Genomic DNA, 27,868 nt, shown 5'->3' on the forward strand with positions numbered 1-27,868 from the left:
ATATCACAACCACTTATTGAGAGTGTTTATCCAAAAATATTATCACAATCATAATGATATCAACTAAAGATATTGAAAGATACTCCCGTTGCAATAGCATTTGGAAAATACAAATTCCTAAAAAATAAGAAAATCGGAATCTGTATTGTGCATTGAAAAGAACATGGAAACAATGAAGGAAACATTAAAAAGAAAAGAACGTCCAATAAATGAAACGAATGAATCGACATTATGATATTTAATTTTACCCTCTCCAGAAGGGTATCTAAATTTCATCATCTCCAAAAAGTGTATCGCTCAATTATCTATTATCCAAATAACACATTATAAAGATGATGTTAAATACATAATATAATTATTGATGCGTATATAAATCTGTTTAAAATTTTGTAGGCAAGCTTTTGGGATGTTACTCTGAAAGCCTCTTCTCCTTATAATTTGTATATAAATATAATGAACTAAATGTATTAAAAAAATAAATTAAAAAAATTGGAAGAAAAGACAGAATTATAAAAAAATAAGAAAAGTAATTAAGTAAACAATTACAGAACAATAACAGTAATTAGGTAAATTGTTTTAAACATTATAGTTCTTTAAAACAAAGCAAAGAAGCAATCGTTCTATTAAAATAACACAACCAGTTCTTGAGAAATTATCAACTTTGTAGTTTCTTAAACCCAAGAAAGAAGTAATTATTCTGATGACATGAATCCAATTTTGACATCATTTGAACTTCGTAATGTAATCATTCTTTCGAATCCCTGCAAGAGTGAATGTTTTTTCTTTAGCATACTTTTTTTATGTAATTAATATTTTATATAAAGATATAGTTGTAACCTGGTGAATAATTTTTTTGCTGGAGAAGTCTCATTGAAAATTTCTGCATCATCTTCAGTATTTGATCCTTTTGTCGGTTCTTCATCTTCAAAAGTTCTTTTTTTTTGTAATAATTTTGTCTCCTGCATAAGAAATAAATTTGAATGAGAAAGTCCTGTTTTAAATACATACATACATACATATATATAAACATGTAATTTTTTTTGTAGAATTTAAATGTAAAACCTGAATTGTCTTCAATGATGCAGATTTTTCAGCATCAATAATTTTTGAAACCGTAAAATTCTGCTTTGACGTTGTGAAATTGAATGCGGTCACCTTTAATTGAAATAGATATGTTCTGCCTATTAAATTTTCAATTGCAGGCGGCAAAATTTGTTTCTGTTCATGTTGTAATGTAATATAGTTGGTTGTTTTCTTAACTACAACAAATCAGAGAAAATGAAAAATCAAGTGTTACATTTTTTCAAATGTCGTCTAGAGAACTTTAGGTACCATTTTTTCAGGGATTGTAATATGTGCAACAGGTTGCTGAACAATTTTTTCTGCTTCCTTATCAAAAATCACAAAAGTAGTTGATGTTGTGTTGTCTCCAACCTCTACTTGCAGTCTATACCTGCAAAGTTTAAAATTGGAACTATTGAACATATAATGTTTTTTAAGCTTATTTAATAATAATTTAATGGCCAGAGTTACCTTTTTAATGGGAAGTTAACTTTCTTGTCGCAGGTATGACACCAATAATATGAACTTATAGGATCACACTTCTTTCGGCAGTCGTCGCATGAGAGATAGTACCATAGATAATGGGAATCAACATTTATGATTGTTGCTTCGCAGAAAAAAGTAGATTCCTGTAAATTTTTATGTTAGTTTTATTTTCAAAGTATTTTTTTATATTAGCCTAGTAATTAATTTTTAAACAATCGTATTTTTCTAACCTGTTGGTTGCTTCCTTTGACGAAATCTAAGATATGTTGCACCGTTCTTTTATTCTTCTCAACCATTTCTCTGTCAGCAGCTAATGATTTTCTTGGTAGTTCTATTGATTCGAGAATCTCTTTTGCATCCGTAAGACTATGCAACAAGTAATTGTTAGTTTTATTTGTAAAATTTTTTTTTATTAAAATTTCAATTTATACCTGTTTTTGAACTCTAGTACTTCTGCAATTTCCAAGTTTATGTAAAACTTTGTAGCATTTGTTGAAGAGAGCGATAGATTTCCTGCACAATTCATGTAAGTATCATTTTTACAATATATTTCAAAAGAAAATTTTCATAAAATAATTTTGATAGTTGAATTATAACATAGTTACGTACCGAGATATTTCTTCACAGTAGTTGAAGTGATAATAACAATGACAGGATTAGAATTTTTTAAGCTATCATTTTTGTTGATCTCTTCTGCCAATTGTCCCCACAATGTTATTTGGATTTTTTTTTGCTGTAAGAAAAATAATTTTAAAATCATTTATATATATATATATATATATATATATATATATATATATATATTCTGATACTGCTAGTCTCAATTTTCTAAATGTATTATATTTTCTAGTTTTTTACCTATTATCTTGAAGTTCAACTACTCTTTTATTCACCAAGTTTGCTTTCGTCTGTATTTCCTCAATTGCAGAAATCGCAGTGATTTGTCCAATTACATCTGACGATAGTATATTGAAATTTTTTTATCAAATGTTATTAAAAAAATAAGATAGCATATAGTGAAGCAAAGTTATTATTCACTCGGCTGTCTAGAATAGTAAAAGGTATTAGTTCAAATCTGTGTTGATCAATCTCATAACTTTCATTCATTTTCTCTTTAACAGAAGTTGTTTTGTGAAATTCTATCATATATTTATTTGAAACAACTCTGTATTCTTTTTTGTTGTCAACAACATGGAAATTCTTCAGCACATAGACATGTCCTTCTTCAAGTAAAGCTTTAAATTGATGAGTAAACTTCTTTTTAATTGACGCTTGAATATGCTCCCCTAGATAGACACACATGTAGAATTTTTCTAAACGTGAGTTGTAGTAATATTTTATAAGAATAAACAATTATAATATTGAAATTAAAATAAATATTGGGTGGCGAATATTTACTTCTTCATCAAGTAGAATTAGATCAATACTAATGAGTTCATTGTTTGACCTTATGTTAATAGCGTCCCACATTCGTGTTAATCTAACATGAATTTTCCAATCTTGTCTGTCTTTGTGGAGTTCTTTTAGCAACTGGTGTCCCCTTGTCATCTTTATATATTGGAACTTGAAAGGGAAAAAAATTTAATATATATTGTGTAATTTTTAGTGTACACTTTTTTTGTCCTTCTTTTTATGCTTTTAACAAAAAAAATTTAATTTTTATGGATTACTTGCTTTAAGGTGGTTATGAATTTGGTATTTCTAAAAACTATTGAATAAAAGAACATATAAGTTGAATAATGGCATATTATAATGAAAGTTGACTAAGAACAAAATAGGATATAAATTGGACGGAATGTAATGGATGACAATGAATTTAAAAAGAACAGCCATTCTCAATTAATATAAAAACCCAACTTATAAAAAAAAATTAAGATGAGAAATGACTATTTGTTAATGTAAATACAAAGAGTTTGATACGTAAGATAGTAAGGGTGTATTTGGATAAAGGGAATGACACTTAAATAGAAAAAAGGAAATAATATAAGATTTCATCAAATAAATATGTTTGCACGTAGTTCCATCCACTATTTATGGTTAGCTTATAATCAACTTGGAAGCCTTTTGTCCAGAATAGTTGGAGTGGAGCATATTAATGTTGAAATTAAGAAAGCATCCAATATGTCATAAAACATTAGAAAAGATGTAAAAGGATTCGCAGAAGAGTCATGTAATATGAATTTAAAGATTTTAATAGAGGAGCGACATAGTTATATAGGAATTTTATTATTCAATTAAGTATTATGTTTACATATTATTTTAGGTGAAGAGATCGGTCAGAAAATGAGAGAGAATAAAAATTCGTAATTCGAATGGTTGTAGTGAAATTCCGTACTCACAATTGTAAAATAAAGTTGCTACAGCTCGACTTTGAGTCATAAAAAATTGAAGATAGATTAATTGTTACAGCTTTCTATTAGACATTGCCATTGATTGGCAAATGGTCAAACATCCATAACAATATCAAAAGACATGGTATTTGAGCGGTTGAAAATGCATATTTTTTTATATTGTTGACTATCAACACACACACAGATCTATGGTAAATTTTCAAGCGATGACATGTCTTCTCAAGTACGTTGTTTCTCTTTGTTTTCTTGAGTAAAGAGCCATTTTCATTTTTTCCCCAAAACAGAAAAGTCTATAAATCATGCGAAATTATGTAGCCTATGATTGGTATATAACAAAAATGAAAAAAATGATTAAGAATTTGATTTTTGTGTGAGAAATTTATTTAATACGTTCATGGATATGGTCACCCTGTATATGAACAAATATATTTAGAAGAATAAAAAAGGTAGGAAAATTATTTATATGATAAAAACAATTAATTTTATAAACTTATAATTCAGTATTGTTACATAATATTCAATTTATCATCTATCAGAATGAGATCAATACCGATGAGTACATTTTGTATCTTTATATTGACTGCATCCCATTATCTCGTTACTCGAACATGAATCTTCGAAACATTTTTTGTTCTTCTGCAGCTAACTAATGAAATGGCATCCGCATGGTATTTATTTTAAAATTTAATCTGCAAGATAAAATAATTATATAAGATTCGTTAGTATTGATGTTTTTCTATATAAATTAGTTGATTGTTTATGTGTTTGATGGTGTAAATTTTTTTTTCCAGGAAACTGAGTATTGTCCATACCTGTATTTAACTTGTTAAAAACTTCTTTATATACTATGTTTTCCGTGTAACCACATTTATCACTCTCATTATCTTGTATCAAGATTTTCAAACCCTTTGGAGATGTTACCCGGGAGACAGCAACTTATAGTTGGCCATGGGTGAAAACAGATTTTGGCAGATAGAGACCAACATGTTTTATAGTTTGTCCCTCACTTTTGTTAATAGTCATTGCATAACAGATTCTCACCGGAAACTGTCTTCGTCTCAATACGAATGGCCACTTAGATTCAGTGGATGTCAATATTATTCTTGGAATGAGAACTTTTGTTCCAATATTTTTTCCTGTGATTATTTTCGCTTCAATAATCCAAGAGGCTAACTGTGTTACTAACAACCTTGTGCCATTGCAGAGACCTGCATGTTAATTTATGTTTCGCAAAAGCATTATAGGAACTCCAATTTTCATATGAAGCTTGTGATTTAGTAAGCCTGGGAACTGCAATGTGTTTAAGAACTCAACCGGATATAGCATGTTCTGGTCAGCAACATTCGATGAAGCCTTACATATAGAGTCTGAGCTCAAATATGTATGTTCCTGTCCAGGAACGATCTGCAGCGTATGAGAGTTGGTATCATCGACAGAATGATTTTTTGGGGTCAATATCACCCTTTCTTGAAGATATTGTGGATCCTTGTAACTATTGTGAAATGATGGATAAGTTGATGATACTATTTCACCTATCGGATTATCTCCACCCTGTATAAGAAGATGATCTGGAATTTTAATCAATGAAGACTCAATCTCTCCTTCTCTTAGAATCGTTGGAATTTTTCCATCTCCGATATCTAAAACCCATTTGCTAAATTCAGAGATTGATTCAGATGTGTTGCTGTCAAATGAATTTTGATTTAATCTCATATTTTGTTTCAAAGTGAAGACCTTGTATTGAGCCAATAAGTAAGAGTTATTAACCGAAGCAAGCATAGTATCTTGTCTTCCACCTTTTGGAACGACAGGAAGAATATGCCTGAAATCACCACCAAGTAGTATAGTTTTTCCTCCGAACGGCTTCTCACTTGAAGTCGGATCATCAAATCTTAAGATGTCTTTTAAACTTCTATCAACTGCCTCAAAAGCGTGTCTGTGGTGCATCGGTGCTTCATCGCATATAATGAGAGATGCTTGTTTTATTAAATCCGCAAGTTGAGTTCCTTGTTTAATGCCACATGTGGAGTTCTCTAGGAGATTGAGTGGTATCTCGAATCTTGAATGAGTTGTTCGTCCACCTTCAAGAATGAGAGCTGCAATACCAGACGATGCAACAGCTAGAACAATTCTGCCCTCCGATCGTAACCTAGCAATTATAGTTCTGTAGACATATGTCTTTCCTGTCCCGCCATGACCATAAACAAAGAAGAACCCTCCTTTTTTTGTAGTTACAGCATCAACAATATAATCCTATATCTTTCTTTGATCATAATTGAGTCTGACCAATAACTTGGTATGCTCCGTCCGTAACTGTTCCTTGTCGTACGAGGTTTCTTCCCTTATAAGCCGATTCTTTAGTTGCTTAAGCAAAGCCACGCCAGGTAGTGGGAGTGGTTTGAAATCTTTTAAAGACTTTCCACTTCTCACCAGGATGCTTTCGATATCAAACAAAGTATAATTTTCTATTTGATAGTCATTTAGTTGTAACTCTGCATATTCCAATGCTTTGCCTTGGCGATATAGAATGTCATCAGATAATCTCCTCCAATTTCTTTCCCAAAGCTCCAATGAATTAGAAATTTCACAAAAGAGCAGAAGTGTCGCAAAAAGTTCTCTTAGTTGCGCAGCACTTGCCCAGTGCGATGCCTCATTAATTGCATCATGCCACTCCTTGTCGCCATCTAGCAATCTAAGAGAATAACATGCGGATTTAAAGGTGTCATGTATTACACCGTTGACTGTCCTAATTTCCTCATAGCTTCGAGGCCCTTTTACAATATTTAATAACATTCTCAAATAAAACCTTTCTCCAGAAGTTGGATGTGCATAAAATATCCTCCCTATGCATTTTCCTTTTTTTCTTGGTTGCCAAATTTTGTCTTTTTGATTCTAGACAAATCTTGTTGGGAATTCAGCAAATGTCAGATTCTGAGCATCTTCAGAAACAACATTAGTTTGCATCCACTGAGTAAACATTGTTGTTTCAACATTTTCCCTGTTAAGAACCTGATTGATGAAATCAGAATCCTTAAAAGTAATGCATTGCTCATCAGGAAGGTGAAACGTCAGCCTTTCAACTACAGGAGTTCGATAATGAATATCAAATTGATAAGTTCTCCAGCATGCTTCACATGCAGAGACATAACGACAGTCTAGATAACTTTTGATTTCATCTATTTTTTGCCTTCCTTCATTCGTATTGCTTTTACTTCTTGCAATGTGTTCTTCCACAACCATTGTCGTCCTGTCAGGTCCTTTACTGATGTACTTGAAAAGATATTTTATAGACCTTGACTTGTTGCACCACTCAACATTTATGTGAGATTGATATTTTATAATTAAATCAATATTGTGTGGTACAACATATCTATTGTCCAATTTAATATCCCCCTTTTGTACGAATCTATCGTTGTCTCTTCTTCTGTATACCAAAAATCCATCTTCACTCAGTGATGTTTCATTATTAAATTTCTTAGGAAATTTCTTGCTGCAACAATTGTCTCTCGTTATGCAAGGTGCATTCTTGTCCGCTATCCCACAAGGTCCATGAACCATAAATTATGCTACAACTGCACATGCGGCAACATCATTTTTGACGTCTGGAATCTCTGCTGATATAATCTTATCAATGTCATATGGTGTTGGATACTTATCAGATTGATGAAGCCAAAGCAATATGTGCGCATGTGCCAGCCCTCGTTTTTGGAACTCAATTGCGTCGATAGCTATAACATTCAAAATTATGGTGAAGATTTCATTAATATTTAAACGATATTGTGTAAAATATAGCATTCATATTTTATAAATAATACCTGCTATGACTCTGCCAAAATGTTGACCATGTATTAGATCTCTCATTAATTGATCAAGCTTAATCTTGAATACTCTACATTTAATGTCTGGCCTATCATCTGATTTCTGTCCAGGAATCAAATCTAAAAAGTACTGAACCTCAAGCCACTTAGGATTTGCCGTGAATGTTATAAATAAATCCGAATTTCCAGACCATTTACATATAGTCATTGCATCTTGATAATTCTGCACCATATATCCCTCCCGTAAATGATGACGGCAAAACTATTCTTCTTCCCACTGAAGCTGGCGTTGTGTCACCTCTGACAACCGCATCACGTAAACCTTTATACAGCTCCGCTCTTAGCCGTGGTTGGTGATTCCTGATCCACCTTAATCGATCCTCTTCAATAGCTGTATAAGCATCAACTAAGAACTGTTGGAACAACCGGCCACCACGAATAAGTGATTCGCTCTCATTTTGTCTTTGTTGAATTCTGAATGCATAATATTCTCTCATTGTCACGCAAAGTCTCTTTGTTTGCCTCCTTTCATTGTTACTTTTATATGGTATTCCAAGATAGAAGCCATCTTCTCCGAAAGGGAACAAAACTGGGTACTGTATTGCCATAAAACTTGGGTGTAAATCACTGATGCGTTGCAAGCCATCTCTTTTGTGTTCTATGATGACATCTCTTTCAACATTTGTATCGTTTAAGTCCCCAACAATTAGTGCAGCTACTTCTGTAGCAGTTGGCATGTTGTATTGTCTTGAAGTGCTTTCACGATTCCCTATAAGTCTTATACGAACCTTGTGCATGCCAGATTCCTTGAAACAGTTTCTCGCCATACTGAAAACTTTTGTAAGTTGATTATAAGTATCGAAAATGTTCAACAGTCCTTCAACAATTGAGGTATCTAGGGTGTCAGACCTATTGTCCTTTCTAATTGCTCGTATTCAATTAGACACCTCATTCTCCGTGTCATACATATATATATATATATATATATATATATATATGGCTGAGCAAATTTAGGTCTTTCTCCCAATTTGGGTAACAACGATCCAATTAGATGATGATTTTGTCCATTTATTCGAAACACATATGGTCCCCTTCCATCATTGATACTATTATCAATGTTACCTCCCATCAATGTGAATGCAAATATCGAATTGTAGGCTCTTATATTTTCTCGGAAGTTTGCAGAACGATGTCCTTTAACATAATTCAATAGTTCTGCTAAAAACTCAGGATGATGCTTTAAGAGAGGCAAGTCTACCTTTCCTTGCTGGCAACAAATTGAGAATTTCGGGCTTTTTGTATTGTTCCATTTATCCACTCGTTCTTCATACCATAGCATTGTTTTACAGTATGGACACACAAATGTAGGCTTTCCGAAATTTGAAGTTTCGTAGAATTTCCCTATGTCATCAACCAGTATAGCTATATAAGTCATAGATTTCTATTGATGTTAAATATTTTTAATAGGTAGCTATTAAAAGGATACATGATTTTATATAAACAATGTAACTTTTAATAGAGATTGCAAAACCACTTACTTCGTCCGAGTTCTTCTGAAACATCAGTATTTTCTTCCTCCATTAATATATCTTCATCTTCGTAAGTGATTTGGTTTTCTATTAGCAAATTATCAATCTTCAATTCCTAAATGTTTCTTATCTAGAATAAAATATATTGATAATAATAATAATTATTATTCTTTAAAAAAAGTAATAATCATTATTATTTTTTTGACTCATGGATGAAGAACAAAAGATCTGTACATAACCTCGGTCAATAAGTTGTAGCATAGTATTGTCAGTATCGATGGACATTGACTGTACTGATTCACGTGAACTACCATCAACATCTTCATTTCTTATCCTTCTTTGTTGTGGTTGGCCAACCTTATTATGAAGTATACAAATAGTGGTTAATGTCTGGATACTACCATCCGTATTGACTACTGTGTGAGACAATATTAACGGAGTTGTTCTTCATTGTAGGATCGGCTTTACTATTATCTATACAATTGAAGTCATCTCTGGACATGAACTCAACAGCAACAGTGCCTCTTCTTCTTCTCTTTGCATTAATAATTAATCTCCGACGCATTCGGGCATCTCTACATCTTTTGATTTTATCCATTAACAAATTGAATCTATTACGAACAATGAATCTGTAAATAAGTGGAATAATGAAATGTAAACATGCAAAAGGAAAATGTGATGTCAGCATTGGTATTATCACAAAATAAATAGTGAAAGTTTAATAGCATATTAGTAATTAGTAGAACTTTCACATAGATGAAGTAATTATAGAAGAAACAATATAAATTCTCAAACTATAAAGAAAATCTTTAGTTATGTATGCATACTAATTACATAGTTTGTTACATTCAGAGATAACATGTACAATGTCTTGATTTTTTTAGAAAACAGTTGTGGTTTAGGATATTACTTATTTAAAAAGAAACTATTTCCTATAAATAGAGGGTCAATTCTGGAAAAACTAATGATGTGTCAGAAAATAGAGCGATCGAGTATAACATCTAAAAATAAATCATAGCTCATCAATCTATTGATTGGAAATAGATGGATACATGCTAAAGTATAGAAAGAAATCATTTTGAGAAGGAAAATGGAAACTAATTTAATGTGGGTTCCCGCTAAATAAGATACACCCCTTATGATTATTTTTTCTTCTGGCCTTTTTTTTTTTTAATATTTATTCTGTTTTTGCTTTTCCAATTAATTCGTAAAATGTCGTGTTGTCTTAAAATGGTAGATTTAGCTTTATCGATTTGATATATCATATTTAGTGCCTTATTTATGTAGTTATCTTCACAAAATGGTAAATTCAGTTTCTTTTATATACTACTGAATATCTGCACGATCTGGGTTGGACCTATAGTTAATACTTCTCATTTTTCAATTAATCTTATGATGCAGCACCACAATTTCCTGCATTTTAAGGTCAGTATTCTTTACATTAACATGCAGTACCTCTATAGATCAGAGGATTGTGAGCATCCTCTAGAAATGACTTCTGGGGCATAACCTATTTTTAGTGCCGCCCAACAAATCAACTGTTTGGATCATCCTAAGAAGTTGGTCGAACAATATTTTTTGAAAAATATTTGACTATAATTTATGACGCTCATAATTTTATATAAGAGTCAGTTTCATATTACTTTTATAGTGAAACTAAATATAATTCATAAAAATAAAATTATTACATTTGTGAACCATTTTGAGGATTAGTGACATATTTTAACTCTAATGTTAGGAGCGCTAGATATTAGTTTCAAATACGCTTTTATCATATTTAAAGCCCTAGTTCTAACTAATTTCTGATGCTCCTAATTTTATATAAGACTCAGTTTTATATTATTTCTATAGTGAAACTAAATATAAATAAAAAAACATAATCTGCAATCTAAAGATAGAGAAATGAAACTAAAAATAACATAAATAAAAACGCACCAAACTGTTTTGTACATTCTGATTGTAAATTCCGGAACAAAGATATTCAAATGTCTGCATAGCTTACAATTCATTGGAACGAAAAAGGTATAGAAAATGGGGCGTCTGATATTGTACAGAAGTTTTTTCAATGGACGATTGATTTTTTGCAAATCAATTGGTGTAATCATGTATATTAATAGACGTGCATAGGTGAGAAGTTAATCTATAATCGTACGGTGCAATTTTATAGAAAATGGGATTCAGAGAATGGGGCGTCTGATATTGTATGGTTGTAGTTCTTCAAAATTAGTTGAATCTTAGTAGTTGTAGTTCTTCAAAATTATAGTCTTCAATATCCATATCATAGCGCTTCTTCAAGTGTTCAATTCCACGCTTCGCGACATCTTCTTCCACTTCACTCATATTCTTGAAAAGGTTTCCAAATATCGTCACTATCGAACCTTTTTCAACTGTGTTAGTTATTTCAACGACGGCTCGATAATATCATGTTCCCACACTCTGTTTGAATTTGTAAACTGGTGGTGGTGGTAATCTTTTTTTTTGTAAAATATCGTTCAACGAATCTTTGAAAGATATTGTATACAGTTTCCTTTCCATTTTATATGCAAAAAAAAATTAAACATGTAGTTGATCATGTTAATAAATTTTTTGAAAAATTTATAATTATAAATTCTAATAAAAAATTTTGAATTCTAAATAACTACATAAATAGAAACCAAATCAGGCATATATTAGTCAATCTGAACTTAGAATAACATTTATAAATGATTTTTTTACGGTCAGAATAGTGATTGAATACTCAGTTATGAAAATTTAAATATTGTTTAAAATTACAGGTATATATATTACTTTTAAGAATATTTGATTTCTATAGTTAATCTAAAGACAGGCATATATATTTCAATAATTTTTGGGTATTACCACATTCAGCTTTTCATATAAGGATAGATTTTGTAGGAAAAGAAATGGGGACAAGTATATCCAAATAATAAGGATAGACATTGCAATCTTCTTGTAATAGGAAACATCCCTATTTTAGTAAGAAGTGAAAAGCTAGAATTGATGCCTTCAATTTAGGTGTTTAATTCATTACGTATATAGAGAGACATGTATTAAGCGTTTTTAAATTCTCGATGAAGTGGGCCTATTTTAGTAAGAAGTGAAAAGCTAGAATTGATGCCTTCATTTTAGGTGTTTAAGTCATTCAGTATAGAGAGAGACACGTGTATTGGTACAACTCCTGTGGATATTAATATCATGCAACTCCTTTATATAAACATGCATCATTAGTGTTGGCATGCGGATCTTAATATTAGTTTAAATTTATTTTACATTTAAACTACCACAGAGCACATGAAATTTTCTCTGCACATGAAAAAGAATTTCAATTTTTTTTTTAAAATTTCATGTGTATCTTCCCTAAATAATCTCCATATTTTTTATGATCTAAGAGTAGTCGATTTGCAGGGAAAAAAATTCATGCTTTAGCTAAAAGAAAAATGCAGGTTATATAATTTCCAATGCCTTGTAAAATTATACAATATGCTAGGAACAACTAAACATAACATCTATAAGGGCATATTTATATGTGCTTACCTGTTGATGCAGAATAGGTCAAAATCTGAAGTAAGGAGTGCTGCTCTGCACATGAAAAAGAATTTCAAATTTTTTTTTAAAATTTCGTGTGTACATTCCCTAAATAATCTCTATATATTTGAAGAAAAATTTATAAAACTAATCTCCATATTTTTGATAATTTAATCTTGTACTAAGAGCAGTCAATTTGCAGGCCAAAAAAATTCATGCTTTAGCTAAAAGGAAAATGAAGGTTATATAATTTCCAATGCCTTGTAAAATTAAACAATTTGCTACGAACAACTAGACAAATTGGAATAAAATAAAGAAGTATACATGACAATCAAAATAAGCATTCAATTTTTTTCTTTAAAAAATGCTGCAAAATTCTACAAAAATCATACACAAAAAAAATTCACCAAAACAAATTTGTCATATGGTAGTGTTTGGTTAAGTGATTCGCAATTAAGGCTAATTAGTTTTGACCAAACAAAACTGGTTAGTTGTCATATTATAATTGCCATGGTCATTCAAACTAGAAAAAAATTCCCTAAATAATCAAAATACCAAACAAACCCTTTCCAAATAATCAAAATACCAAACAAACCCTTCTTCTATTCTCTCGAACCCACAAATATGTAGAGATTTGTACTGGTTCTGAGGATCTGATTCTAAAATGTTTCTGATCGTTGTTATGAATTTTCCTGTACACAAATTTTCAAATAAAAAAAAAGGGTATTTATCTTGAAGATTTAATAGGAGATTTCTTATTGGAGATTTATTTGCCGAGAGAGATTTAGGAGAGGGAAACAGATATTATAGGAGATTTAATAGCTTAAAAAGATCTATATGCAGAAGTTGGGTGTATAGGAAGGTGCTACGTGGCATCACCACAGCTTAGAGGATTCCGCTTTATATATATATATATATATATATATATATATATATATAGAGAGAGAGAGAGAGAGAGAGAGAGAGAGAGAGAGAGAGAGAGAGAGAGAAAACGGTTCCTACACATATGTGTAGAGAGTTCTCTACACACTAGCTTAAAATACAGTGGGGGCCCACATTGTTTGGGTGATCGAAGCCATCCATTTTAAAGGCCCTCACATAGATAGGGTGTCTACAAAAAATCAGATCCATAGGATCATCCCAACCCTACAATTTGTGGAGGTAAAATGGATGTCTTTAAACCTTCACAGATTAGTCCATTTTTTGCCTCCACAGTTCGAATCGTTAGGATGATCCTATGGATCTAATTTTTCGTGGACACCCTATCTATCAGAGGGCCTTAAAAATGAATGGTTTGGATCACCCAAATAATGTGGCCTCCACTGTATTTTAAGCTAGTGTGTAGATAACTTATCTACACATGTGTGTTGTAACCGTTCTTTCATATATATATATATATATATATATATATATATATATATATATATATATATATATATATATATATATGTAGGATAAATTTGCACCCCTTGTAGGATATTTCGCACCCCTTTAACGTGAGAAGAGTTTAGGAAAAATTGCCAATGGGGGATTTCAAAATATGAGAATTGCCAACGGAGGCCACACTTTTGAAAAATTGTTAGAGAGGGACGGCATGTTGGAATGGGTTTATCAAGTCGCTAAAAGGGGGTTATCAAACTCTCAAAAGGAGGTTATCAACCCTCTTTAACAATTTTTCAAAAGTGTGCCCCCACCTTCCCCACTGGCAATTCTCGTATTTTGATGTCCCCCATTGGCAATTTTTTCAACTTTTTATCAATTATTTCATAATCATTAATCCCATTCTTAGTATTTTTATTAATATTGGTCCCAGTATCCATATCTGTTCCTAACCCTGCTTCACCTTAATTGTTATTTGAACAAAAAGATCACAATAAACTTTTGGTAAAAGTTATGTCTTGGTCCGAGTGGGGATAGCATTTCTCTTCTGCATGTCCATGGAGTATTCGAACCCCCGACACCGTGGTTCGTAGCCACGTGCTCTAATCCTCTGAGCTACAGGCCCCACCCCGTCTCCACTGGATCTGTTCGAGTTTAAAGTCTCCCACATCTTTCTCACGTTACAGGGGTGCGAATTATCCTGCAGGGGTGCGAATTTAGCATAGCCCGTTTTTATGGCCTCTCTTAACATGCGCTGATGGGTTACGGAATTGAGCTCTTTAGAATCCAACAGCTGAGATTTAGGATGAAGGTCCGGTTAACTAACACGTGCGCAAAGTGTAACTGCCAGAGGGCAAAAATCACGTGACGGATAACCAAAAATTTGAGGAATATTCTTCTGGCCAAAATACAAGATTTGTTTTTTTTTTTTGATGTTGTTGCCATTAATACAAGTTTATACAAGAGGAAAGCCTTTGTGGTTTGAAAATGATATTTCCACCCCTATCATTTCCATACCCTTTTGTCGGAGTGTCGATGGACCGTCTATGGACCCAGACAGTCCGTTGGACCATCCGAATCCAAACTTTAACAAACAGAACCTAGACACGTTACCAGGACCCTTGGACACATTTCGGGACTCTATTATAGGTTCCGAAATTATTATCGATCTCGAGACAACTAACAAAAGCCTGTGGTGCAGTCCTAGTTCCGATTTTATTATATTATTTTTGAAGGGAAATATCATCAGCACTCCTGTATTTTGATGAGGGCACTCCTCACTTTATTAAAAGTACGGTATGGCCCGCACCATAGGATGATCCAAGCCGTCCATTAGATGGGCCACAGCCTAAATAGGTTGTGCTCCAAAAATCATTTCCATCGGTTGATCCTAACCCTCCGATCTAAAGAGGGTTAGGATCAACACTCTAACATTCAGATCGGACGGTTAGGATCAGCCTATGGAAATGATTTTTCGGGCACAACCTATTTAGGCTGTGGCCCATCTAATGGACGGTTTGGATCATCCTCTGGTGCGGGCCATACCGCTACTTTTAAATTTTAATAAAGTGAGGAGTGCCCTCATCAAAATAAAGTAGTGCTGATAACATTTCTCTTTTAGAAAAGGGAAATGATTTCAACACAGCAATGTTTTGACTTTTGATATATCCTCTTACCTAGGCTGTCTTCTAGTACTTAAAGAGCTTTCAAAAGGTCATTATGGTTCCCAGAGAACTCTCACAAGCCAATTTAAAAAGAACAGACATGCAAGAGTGTGCCTATAACAAAAGGTTGGTGTGTTGATATCATGTCCTCTAATTTTTTTTTATTTATAACTTTAAGTGTATTGTAGGGGTACTTTAGTAAAAATAAATGAATGATTCATATTTTAGAAGTTTGGATTTTATCGCGCGGGGCGGGGCGGGGGGGGGGGGGGGGGGTGGGGGTCGTGGGGATATCATTTCACTTGTTATTTAATCTGAAATTTCAGCTATCCATCCAGTAGTTGAATTTGTATTGTTGTCTCTCCACACATCACATGATGAAGAAGCTCCTCATAGCCCATTTTGTTGTGCCGATGTCTTGTATTCTGGCATTATTTACTAGATTAATATACGCGGCGCACATGCATGCATTTAATTTTTTGTTTTGACCTAAAGGGTATTTTGATAATTTTTTTGATGTAATGACATTGATATAGAAGCCACATATTAGGGTCACAGGTTGTGAGGTTTTCTTTGAATTTTCTTGGTTGATAAGGAGAGTTTTGTAAACCTAAACCGAAATAGTAAAACTCTTCTCAAGTGGATGTAGGCACTAAGGGTGCAACTCGGGTCTGGCGGGTTGGGTTTTGAAGAACCCTACCGTACCTGAGAAATATCTCGGGTCGGGTCGGGATTGGTTTTTTTCCGGAAAACCCATGATTCCCAAATCCGGCCCTACCCATGATAATTCTCAGGTCGAGTCGGGTCGTGTCGGGTTTTTTTCACGTTAATGCGTTGTAGAAAAAAAAACAAATCTTCATAGTAAAAATCTCTAAATTTATGTAATCAAGTGTATAAATTTAAGAAGGAAACTATATTTCCACATCACAAACATGATCACCTCAATGAAAACAATTATATCAATATATTGAAAAATAATTTGCTATGTTATTCAAGAGATAATTAAAAATGTCATAGTACACCTACTAAGTCGGGTCGGGTTTCGGGTTTTTAAACTAAAATCTGACCCTACCCAAGACCCATGATTTCTAAACCAGACCCATGCTATTTTAGGGTCGGGTCGATGCGGGTCGGGTAAAACCCAACCCAAGTTACACCCCTAGTAGGCACACTGTCAAACCATATAAATCATGTGTTCTTGCATTGTGTAATTGTGTTTCTCACATCTTTTCATGACGTTTGTAGCACAGCGTGCTTGATCCTATTTGAGAAGATATTGCTCGATTTTCTACACTTTTAAACATACCTTCTGAAAATTGAATGTTCCTCTACCATCCTTTTCAGATCCCTCATGCACTCTCCGAGTGCTCCTTGAGATGAAATCCTGTTGAGACAGGTTTCAGTTTCTCTCCCTCTGTGCTCGCCTAGCAAGATGGCAATGATTGCGCATTCTACAAAAGGATAAACTTAGGCTTGTTATTGAACTTTGCCATGCAAATATCAATCTTCAATAGATTTCAACTACTCATTTAAAATGATAATTTGGTTAAAATGTTTAATCTTCTAAAACATATTTATGATGAGTCAATAGAGCTATCGACCTTAAAATTCATAAGAATAACTATTTTGTAGCTAAAATGCCCATAATATTACTCCTATATCTTTTTCCAAAAAATGTGTTCTTCAATTTTTATAGAAACTTCAATAATCTTTAGAGAGTGATTAGGCAAGTTTGCAAGTCACCTAAGAGCTAACAATGGGAAAAAAATGAATTACATAAATAACTTAAATCCAGCTGAGCTGGTTGTTCTCTCCTTAAAAAGAGGGGCCGCGAAATGCGATTTGTAAAAATATCTTGACACTCTGATTTTTAATATTGAAAAAATTAGGGGTGCAACTCGGGTCGAGTTTTAGGAATTCGGGTTGAGTGTTTACAATAAAAACGGATTGGTTTCGGGCTGATTCCGATTTATTTTTTCACAAAAGAGATCAACCCGAGCTGACCCAAGTTGCACCCACCATAAGTAGGAGAAAATTACCAAAAAAAAAAAAAAAAAACCAATAGCCTAGTTTATCAACAAGAATCCACCCAAATTTCATATAATTATTAAAAGGGATTTTTGCCATTAGTCCTTGCTTTGCGAAATATATGTTATACAATCCTTTAAAATTTCATATTCTCCAAATAGTCATGCTTTTAGAAAATAATTGCCACAACATCTCTAAAACAAACGTTAATTTGCTATGTTAAAATTTTGTAAATGACTACAAAGTATCAATTTTGTACTCGCAATCGGTCTAAAAAATCTAAGACAAATAGGGCCTTAATTTTGAGCCCAATAATAAGTTTTGGACTCAAAATCGGAGATTTTATATAGTGCCTGATTGGGCATGCTCGTACAAGAGGCACCACCCTTGATATTTGATCCAACAACTGCTGTTGGATCAAATATCAAGGGCTGCTCCCCTTTCATGCTCAAAATCGATTCCTAAAATCCAAAATGATCAGGCCCTTAACATGTATAATTTGCACACAGCGCATGTTGCTTTCTTTCCAGAGATGCATATGTTGACGAACATGCGCTTGATTGTCAATTTAAAGACAACTAACAAGAGGACAAAGTGCTCAAAAATAATAATAATCTTTGTTGTAGTTGTAAGTGATGGTGTCGGAATCCGGATCTATGATCGCGCGGTGGGTAGAGAGCCTCTGCTGGGGTCTGCAATCACAAACTGAGGGGTCATGGAGGTCCGAGGTGGGTCCCGGACTACCACTTCGACACCCAAGTCAGATTCTGGACCAACAATATAATGAACACCAAGAAATGGCTTAGGTATAATCAAGTTTACCAAGACCAATATGCGGGTTCTTTCTCTGGTATCTGGGTGGACGGGTCGGAGGCAGCGAGTAGGAAGAGAAGGAGGAGGGGATGGGATTAAAGCGTTCAGCACTTCTCTCCCCTCTCTTACTCAGGGTCAGCAAATCTCAGTAACTTGATGTTGCCTCATTTTTTAGAGTAGCTTCTTCCCTTTGGCCGGCCTTGAGGGGGGATAGGATTCTAGCCCTTTCTTTCGGGGCCCCCTCCTTTTTATACTTTGGTCTCGTATGTAAATCCCCTTCTTGGAGCGCCACATAGACCTTTTCATCATTTCAGAGAGAAAACCTTCTTTCGTTGGATTGGGCTGCCTCCCTGGTTGGATGGCGCGCGTGGTTTTGTTGTGTGATCTTTCACATAATCGTGATGATGAAATTTTTTTAGTGGCGGAGGGGTGACGCGTGGCAAAATCGCGTGTTTTTACCGCATATTAATGTCCTCCTTAATCATGATTAGATTCCTCTGCCGCATGGGCGACACGTGGTGAGATTTGAGGGTACCACCGTATTTATGAATGGACCAAGGGAGTAATATATGGTCAAAGAATGTCGTGATGAGGGCATTTATGGGAGCCTTGGAGTACGAGGAGACGTGCTGTTCCGTTTGGCGGTCCCTTCCCGAGAAATTGTAGTGCCATTATGTAGCATTATCCGGTCATCCAATAGGAGGGGGACACACATAGGGTAAGTCACTTCTTTTCCTAACCCAAGGGTTTTTCTTTGGATTTATAAAGGAAGGTTTTTTTTTTCACCTTTTAGACATATTGCTTTTCTGCACCTTCTCCTTCTTTGACAATATGTCCAAATCTTTCACTGGCACTTCTTCGCGGGTTAGGGACAAGGCCCCTCTTTCTCAGGAATCTTTAAGTGACGCCGACCTATATTCTGACTCAGAGGAAGACCTCATAGCCCATCGAAAGAAAGCCATGAGGGATCCGGGCCCTCCTCCAGGCTTTCCCCCTCTCCGCCTCTCTTCCTTGCCTAGCAAGGACAAGTCTTCTCGTTCCTATGTTGCGAATGAATGGTCTTTTTTCTCCAAGGCCTATCGGCAGGGGATGGAGTTGTGCTACCAGGTCTTGAAAATGGACAGGGAAATTGAGGACTTGAAGTGGAGAAACGAGGAGTTGTAAAGGAAAGTCCATGCTCTCAGCGAGCAGTTGCTCGAATATGAGGTGGATCCCCTACTGCAGAGCTCCTGGGAGGAGGAGGAGGATTCTCTGGAAGAGAAGTCCACCCCTAGTCCTTCGGGCTGATTTGGGGGTGGAGGACGGGAGGTCAGCTTCTCAGGGGCCGGGCTTCCTCTTTTTCTGTCTTCTTTTCTTTTTCTTTTTCTTTTTTTTTGTACTGGGGGTCCTGGGGGCCCGAGCCTGCGTGCCCTGTGTTTCTCCCCCACTTTTTTTGTAGGCCTGCAAGCCAAAAGGAAACAATCACGAACATGTTCTTTTTGTGCTTCTGACCTGTTTCTTATGCTTCCTTTCCCATCTGTGTGGTAGTTAAGTTTATTTAAGTAGAGTGGTAGTAGTAAGGCTAGGCCTTTGTTATGGGACTCGAGCCCTTTCTCCTGTGCTTGGTATTTTTTGTTCCGTGGGATTGTAATGGCCCTGCTGGACCTTTGCGCTGGGTCCCTGGCCTTTTCCCACCGTACTTGGTATTTTTCATCTGGTGGAATTGTATGTCGGACACTTGTGCTGGGTTCCGAGCCTTTTCCTACCGTACTTCGTATTTTCCATCTAGTGGAATTGTATGTCGAACCCTTGTGCTGGGTTCCGAGCCTTTTCCTACCGTACTTGGTATTTTCCATCTTGTGGGATTGTGTGTCGAACACTTGTGTTGGGTTCCGGGACATTTCCTACCGTACTTGGTATTTTCCATCTGGTAGAATTGTATGTCGGACCCTTTTGCTGGGTTCCGACCCCTTTCTATCGCGGGCATGGTTGGGCGATTTAAAACTCGAGCCCTCTCCTTCATCAGGTGGGGCCAAGTTCGGGGAGGATGCTTCAAATGACGTTTCACCTTGTTTTAGGCGGGAACGTTGTAGAGATAACTTGCTCGGGAAGTTAGTGGTAGGGGTAGAAATGTCTTTTAGCTGCAAGAAATGACGCTTCGATTTTCAGCAGTTTCCTCGATTTCCCCAACCGGCGCCACGTGTGTACGTCCCATCTGATTGGAAAGTGTAACGACCCGGATTTTCAAAGAACTCTAGACCCGGATCTTTAATAAAAGACAACAATTTTTATTTTATTTTACAAATTTGAAAACTGATTTAAAAGCTTACTAAAGAGTATTTGACATAATTACCAAAGACAAAAACAAACTAAGAATAAGACGAATAGCCGCCAAGGCCAAACGGCCACACCAATTACTCTATCCTTGCTCTTGCACACCCCTTTTTTTTCTCGATTTCTTCATTAGCATTTGTCTCAATATCATCAATTGTAGCAAAACCTGTGGGAATTTTTGGTGTTAGTTCAAAGAACTATGCAGATTCATTTAGTACCTAAACAAATACAATTAAACAACTCTTGAATTTAAAGGCCTACAACTTAATTCTATAAGAGAACATGTAACATAATTTATTTCTAAAGAAATCATGAACGGTAATAGGGGACATGCTATGGTATAAATCAATTTAAAACTACTATTCTAGCAACACAACAACATTTTACAAGTGAGAAATATATATTTTGTTATTATCATTATTAATGCATGAGACTACTCACCCAAGACAATCAAGCTCCCTTAGCTTGTTGTCCCGCCCCCAATACGTCCACTACCCTTGTCTACAGGTAGTGGGCATGAGGGAATTTTTACGACATGCTTAATAGCCACTCCGCCTCCTTACATCATGGTCTAAGAGGATGCATTTACCGCCAAGGAGGGGTGCGCTAAAATCCAAGGCCGGCTCGGAATTTCATTATTCCTGGACAACTCATACCTCTGCCCAATCCACCAAATTATTTTCCAATGTCTCTGTCTCTTATCAGTTTTACTGGCATATCATCCATATCCTTTTTTTCTTCTTTCCAATATCTTGAAGACATTTTTAGCAATTTTATTGCTTCCCACATTTTCCTTTTTCCTTTTTCCTTTAACAAGGAATCATAACATTTCATCTTTTACAAGCTACTGTCATAGCATCATTTTTCAACATTTGCATGCTACTAGTATAATAAAACATGAGAGCACGATGCATATTAATAAGGAACAATCATCTTAACTACATCATTATCATGAACAATTCTATGTCTACTAAGAATTTCATTGCATGCATATAAATCAATCATTGCTCAAAAGTACAAGTTTAGGTTACCGTCACCTACCTTAGTTATTTGGGATGTGAAAGAGTAAGAAATCCTCTATGTCTGAGTAGGGATTGCTACCGAATCTGAAACACAATGATATACCAAATTCTAAGTTTCCTCAATCCATATTTTCAAGTGACACACACACATCTAAGGCTTATGTGAGACCATATCCTTTTATTATTCTTAATTATCTTTGTTTATAATTACCTTTGGGTGATATCAATAGTTTATGGGCTGTTTTCTAAAAAAAAACCCATCAATAACTCTTTAATTATTTTCTTTGAGGGTTGATTTTTACGATGTTTACCCGTGAGGGCTGTTTTTTTTTAAACCACATACTTAAAGCATTGGAAAAAGTTACACATGTGGGATATTTTATCAAAACAGCTGATATTTCCCATAAGTTTTACACATATGGTTGTTTATCTAAGAATATAGATCTAATATATATATATATATATATATATATATATATATATATATATATATATATATATATATATATATATAGGGGAGTGATAAATCGACTCCCCAAATTGATAAATCGACTCCCCATGTGTCTTTCTCTCTCCTCTAGGTTAGAGAGAGAAAGAGGAGAGAGATAGACACATGGGGAGTCGATTTATCCAATTGGGGAGTCGATTTATCACTAACCTATATATATAGTAAGCATACATGAGGAATTTCTTGAAAAAAATTTCATAAACATATAAATCTGATTTTTTTATAAGATATAAAATTGATACTAGTATAAACATGCAAAAAGTCAGCCACTTAAGGGTTTTCAATTCCACACACATGGGCTGGTTTAAAAAAAATGATATTATCCATATTACACATCACTCAATAAATTATCTAAAAGAAGACCATCATCTTTATTATAAAGACCACCTAGGAATTTCAATTCGAAAGGAAAAATTACGTTCATAACATATATCGTATTCTAGATTTATATTCGAAAGAAAATAGTTGTTTCTATAGTTTATTCGAAAGAAAGAGATTAAGATTTCATTTATCTCTATCAATCTTTAAGATCCTTTCTCGTTAGGTTTTCATCTTTAAAAGAAAACAAACCCTAGATCATTACAAAAACTTACATGGATCAAAGTGTTTGAAAAGCCATCAAGGATCTCTTCTTCTCTATTTTCTCTTTCCCTCTGTTCTCTCTCTCTCTCTCTCTCTCTCTCTATCTATGGTTTGGGTGTGCGTGAGAGGGGAGAACCACGTGAAGGGTCTTTTATAAAATCTAGCTTTCCTTTTTGTTTAGAGTTGTTTCCTAATCAACTACTAATAGTTAGTTAGTTTCCTAGTCTCTCTAGGTTTCTTTACTTTTTATCTTATTACTTAACTTAATTAAAAAGAAAAATACTAAATTTTAATATTGGCACTCCTAAAAAATTACCTAATAAGACAAAACTCGTAACTATGCTTAACCCTAATAGAAAAAAGGTCATAACTTACTCAAATCAAGTCCGAATCGCTAAATCTTGGGTCCGTTTGATAGGTATTCGAAATACCCATCTACCGGGACCAAAATCATGTCGAACGGACAAGATCTAATGCCCAAAAAATTGGTTATACTAAAAAAATTGAAAATACACTGTGCTTTTTTGTCTAGGGATCTACGGTCCAGATTTAATTAAGGTTATTAACTTTCTAGGCCCGTGTGGGGCCGGGTCTTTACAGAAAGGGAGGGAGGTTGAACGACACGTGTCAAAACCCTAGCTAAGTAGGCTTTTTAGGGATTGTTTCGCCTTATTTCTTCGTCTTCTTTGGGTGAAGTAGGCTTTTCTCTGCGGCGATTTTGTCCGGTGGGCGATCTTCGTCAACTCTTCTCTGGTTTTTGTTCCTCTTCATTATTCGCACCGGTGAGTTCCGTGCCTTTTGTTTCAACTGATTTCTGATTATTTTACGATGTCTGATGCAACCGGTTCTCAAAGTCCATCTAATGAGTCAGTAGAAGTAGTGGAGAGGGCCCCGCCGAGAAAAAGAAGGCTGTTCATAAAAGGCGGGGGTGGCAGTTCTCGAGATGAACAGATGCCCAGGGAGTTGGAAGATAGTCCTGGGGCTTCCGGTTCGTCATCGGGGACCGGTCCCTCTGAACCCCTCGCTCGAGTTTCCTCTACTCGCGAGGAGGAGATTAGGGATATCAGGTCCGGTGCTGTCATCCGCCCTGGTCGGGTGGCGTCGTGCAAGAGTTTCTTGGAGAAAGGGGCGGCGAAGAGGATTAGAAAGGAGTATCACATTCCTGATGATTACGGGATTAGGGTCCCTTCTTCTCGGGATGGGGTGTGTGAGGGTGTTACGGAGGAGGATGTGGCTTTTTACGTGGAGGCTTTTAGGACAGGGGTTAGGTTCCCGCTTTTGGGCATTGTAGTCAAGGCCCTCGAATTTTATCGGGTGGCCCCCTCCCAACTGGTGCGTGGCGCACTCTCTTGGCCTTTGTGGCCAAGGCCGGCCTTCACAAGATTCAGCCTACCCTCCCTCTGCTTAGGAGTTGCATCGCCCTTAGCCCTTTGGTGAAGGGTGAGGACAGCTGGTTGTACCGACCCAGCGTCCTCAGGTGAAGATTGCGGCGAACTTGCCTTCTTCCATTAAGAAGTGGAAAGAAGAGTATGTGTTCATAATCCCTCCGTCGGATGCGGGTTGGGGCTTCCCTAGGTCCTGGAGGTGCTCTGTCGAGTGGCGAAGGAAGTCCATCCCCAACGAGTCTGATTATAGCAAGTCTGATCTGGAGAGGCTTGCCTCTGGGGAGGCTATTGATGTTTCCGAGTTTAGATGAGAGGGGAATTTGAGAAGGTATGGTCTGCTTGGTGCTATAGAGAGGAGGGCCCGCTGGACGGGTGAGGAAGTGGGGGAGAGTTCAGCTAGTCATCGTGGTGAGCCCCTTTCCTTGGTAATAATTTTTCTAGGTTTTTCCTTTTTTGGTGTTCTTTCCTAAGCTGTTTTTTTGTTTGGTGACAGGTATGTCTTCTTCCGATGACGTCGCCAAAGGGAAGGGGGTCATGGTGGAGGCGACGAGGGGTCCATCTGGTCGGCCGAAGATTCCTTCCGGTTTCATGGCCGCGGCAAAGAAAGACCGGTCGGCGGCCAGGCTTCTCGAGCCCGTGCCATCTAGCTCCTCCTGCCGCTCGGTTGGGGTGAAAGATACGACAATATCTCCTTCTAAGGAGTTGGAGCCTCCTGCCAAGAGGGTCATTCCACCTCTCGCCACTCAAGGGAAAACCGATCGGCCTGGCCGTGCTCCCACCGTACCTGTAGAGGACATGCCCAGCCAGCTAGAGGGGTTGGTCATGACAAAGTTGCTCTTGGACAGAATGGAGGTTCTAGCACATTGTTACCGGAGTGGAAGATTGGTGTTGAGGACAGTGTCCTTTCGAATCCACTGGTTGGGGTAGAGCTGGGGTTGACGAATGTCCTTCCTGGTGATGAGGTCGAGTTAGAGAACTTCCCCCGTAGGGCGTTGGGGGGCCGGTACCTTCATTCTATATCCCGCGTGAGTATTGCGTGGTTGACTTTTGTTTCTTCTGTTGTCTTGAGATTGCATGTGGTGAACTGCTAATGGTACGTTTGTGGTGAGATTCTGCAGGCTCAGAGTTATGCCAGGAAGATGCTGCAGTACATGATCAAGGATGAGTCAGAGATGGGTGCTTTTGAAGAGCGCATCCGTAAGCTAAGCGAGGATCTCAAGAAGGCCCAAGCCGAGAAGGCGGTGCTTGATGACACTGTCAAGAACCTTCAGGGGCAGCTCCAGATGTTTGAGCAAGGGAGGGACCAGGCGGAGAATAACCTGTTGGTGGCCCGACTGCCGCATGCTGAGGAGCTGGTAAAAGTACGAGAGGAATGGTGAGATTCTGAGGAGTTCTTCAGTGCCGCGGTTGCGTTTAGCGTTGATGTTGAGATAAAGGCTTTTATCGAATGCCGACGGCGTGTTCGTGACGTCGATCCCTCTTTCCCTCTGGAGAAGCTGTTGCATGTTGCCGAGGAGACTGTCCTGGAGGACCTCCCCAAGGGGGCGGCAGATGCCGGGGAACCGGTTAATGATCTGGTGGCCCTCCAAACGTCTCTAATGACGCCGAAGCTCCCGCAGGAGGACAGTAAGGTGGTGAGTGCAACCACTTTTGAATTTTCGGCGAACCTTGTTTCTTTAAGGGCTTGTTTGAGGTCGATGTGATGGGTCTGTAATAACTCTTTGCACTCTCTTTTTTTTTTTTTGGAGAACCTGGAAAGGAAGGTTCACTTGCTTCCTGCATATTTTACGTGACACTGTATAGGGTGGTTGAGCCCTTTTGCAGGTTTCTTCTTGATGGAACATTGTTGATTTCTAATTTCGTCGGCAAGAATACCTCTACTGCGCCCTCGCGGGGTGTCACCTTAGGGCATCTTGTTTGTGGAAAGGCCATCTTCCTCTCGAGTGATCAGCTCGAGTTGATGGGCCCTGCCTGGCCTTTTAAAAAGGATAGGTCTCTTTTTTTTTCATAAGAAGCATTTTAGGGTATTTTCAGGGGGATCAACCCAGATGTTACCTCTGTCTCACTCCCTGTGTTCTTTTAGTCCCGCTTACATCATGGGCTGAAAAGTGGAGATGCGCATAGTTTAGGAGGAAATGCAATTTCATTGATCGCAAAAGGAAATACATAGGTTTGTGCTGCAAATAACAAAAAAAGACAAACAAAACACATGCAACAATTTAAAGGAAAACACTGTTCTTACCCTTCCTTCTTACTGATAAAAATTTCGGAGGTTGTCCATGTTCCAGCTTCGAGGGACTGGGGTTCCATTGAGGTGTTCAAGTTGATAGGCTCCGGGGAGGAGCGCTCGAGCGACCTTGTAGGGTCCCTCCCATTTTGGTGCGAGCTTTCAGGAGTTTCAGCGGTTGGATACCTCTGCTCGCCGTAATACCAGATCTCCGGGTTTTACCGAGCCCTTTTTCACGCGGGAGTTGTAGTATTGCGCCACCTTTTGTTGGTAGGAGGCGATCTGGAGACCGGCCTGCTCTCTCTTTTCCAGGACAAGGTCGAGAGTGTTCCGGAGGGGCTCGGAATTCTCATGCTCGTCATAGTTTTCTATGCGGAAAGTGGAGAGGCAATTTCTATAGGGATGACCGCTTCGACCCCAAAGGTTAAGCTGAAGGGAGATTCCCCTGTCGCGGCCTGCGGTGTTGTCCAGTAGGCCCAGAGGATGCTGAGGAGCGCCTCCACCTAGCACTTCCCCTGCTTCTCCCAACTGCTTTTTGAGACTCTGGAGTAGGATCCTGTTGGTTACCTCTACTTGTCTATTGGCCTGAGGGCGCGCTACGGAGGCGAACCGGTGTTCAATGCTCAGATTATCACAGAACTTGCAAAATTCAGCACTTGCGAACTGGGGTCCATTGTCCGTTACAATCACTTTTGGGATGCTGAAGCGACAGACCACGTCATAATAGAAAAACTTTTCTATTGCCTTAGAGTTTGGTCTTGCCACAGCTTTAACCTCGACCCACTTGGTGAAATAATCGATGGCCACATATAACATTGTATGCCCTCCTGGGGCTTTTGGGAATGGGCCGAGTAAGTCCATGCCCCACATGGCGAAGGGCAGCGACCCTGCTACTGAGGTGTAGGGGGTGGCCGGCTGACGGGGGGTGATGGCAAATCTCTGGCATGGGCCGCACTTTTTGACGAATTCCTAGGCGTCTCTGAGGATCGTAGGCCAAAAATAGCCGTGTCTTATGATTTTCTAGGCTAGAGTCCTTCCGCCTCCGTGGTCTTTGCAGATTCCCTCGTGTACCTCCCGTAGTGCGTATTCTGACTCGAAGGGTACCAGGCATCGGAGGTATGGCCAAGTGTACGACCGTTTGTATAACTTGGATCCGTGGAGTACATAGTGGGCGG

The 27,868-nt window shown here is 37.0% G+C and overlaps 3 protein-coding genes across 3 annotated transcripts; all 3 read right to left on the bottom strand.

Annotated features, from left to right (window-relative positions):
- Positions 1 to 1,314: 1,314 nt before the first annotated feature.
- LOC143853982 (uncharacterized) lies at positions 1,315 to 6,692 on the bottom strand. Its single transcript, XM_077363674.1, has 5 exons — positions 6,330 to 6,692; positions 5,214 to 6,152; positions 5,089 to 5,107; positions 1,980 to 2,061; positions 1,315 to 1,453 (listed from the first exon to the last, which is right to left on the bottom strand). The coding sequence occupies exons 1-5, from the start codon at positions 6,690 to 6,692 to the stop codon at positions 1,315 to 1,317; spliced, it is 1,542 nt and encodes a 513-aa protein (XP_077219789.1).
- A 99-nt stretch (positions 6,693 to 6,791) lies between these two features.
- LOC143853983 (uncharacterized) lies at positions 6,792 to 7,139 on the bottom strand. Its single transcript, XM_077363675.1, has one exon. The coding sequence runs from the start codon at positions 7,137 to 7,139 to the stop codon at positions 6,792 to 6,794; it is 348 nt and encodes a 115-aa protein (XP_077219790.1).
- A 19,725-nt stretch (positions 7,140 to 26,864) lies between these two features.
- On the bottom strand, positions 26,865 to 27,563 carry LOC143853984 (uncharacterized). The gene has a single exon (XM_077363676.1). It carries the CDS (start codon positions 27,561 to 27,563, stop codon positions 26,865 to 26,867), a length of 699 nt encoding a protein of 232 aa, XP_077219791.1.
- Positions 27,564 to 27,868: the final 305 nt, after the last annotated feature.

Source organism: Tasmannia lanceolata, unplaced genomic scaffold (assembly GCF_043159265.1).
Source record: "Tasmannia lanceolata isolate RefF3 unplaced genomic scaffold, GAP_Taslan_0.1 ptg000020l, whole genome shotgun sequence".
NCBI classification, from domain to species: domain Eukaryota; kingdom Viridiplantae; phylum Streptophyta; class Magnoliopsida; order Canellales; family Winteraceae; genus Tasmannia; species Tasmannia lanceolata.

Bases quoted from the DNA above. Each gene is read 5' to 3' on its own strand.
- LOC143853982 (XM_077363674.1), bottom strand. From the start codon at position 6,692: ATGTTATTAAATATTGTAAAAGGGCCTCGAAGCTATGAGGAAATTAGG. The intron at 6,153-6,329 runs GTGAGAAGTGGA...AGAAAGATATAG, and splicing joins TTGATATCGAAAGCATCCTG to GATTATATTGTTGATGCTGT. The intron at 1,454-1,979 runs GTATAAATTGAA...TAAACTTTGCAG, and splicing joins GTACTAGAGTTCAAAAACAG to GTATAGACTGCAAGTAGAGG.
- LOC143853983 (XM_077363675.1), bottom strand. From the start codon at position 7,139: ATGGTTGTGGAAGAACACATTGCAAGAAGTAAAAGCAATACGAATGAA.
- LOC143853984 (XM_077363676.1), bottom strand. From the start codon at position 27,563: ATGTGGGGCATGGACTTACTCGGCCCATTCCCAAAAGCCCCAGGAGGG.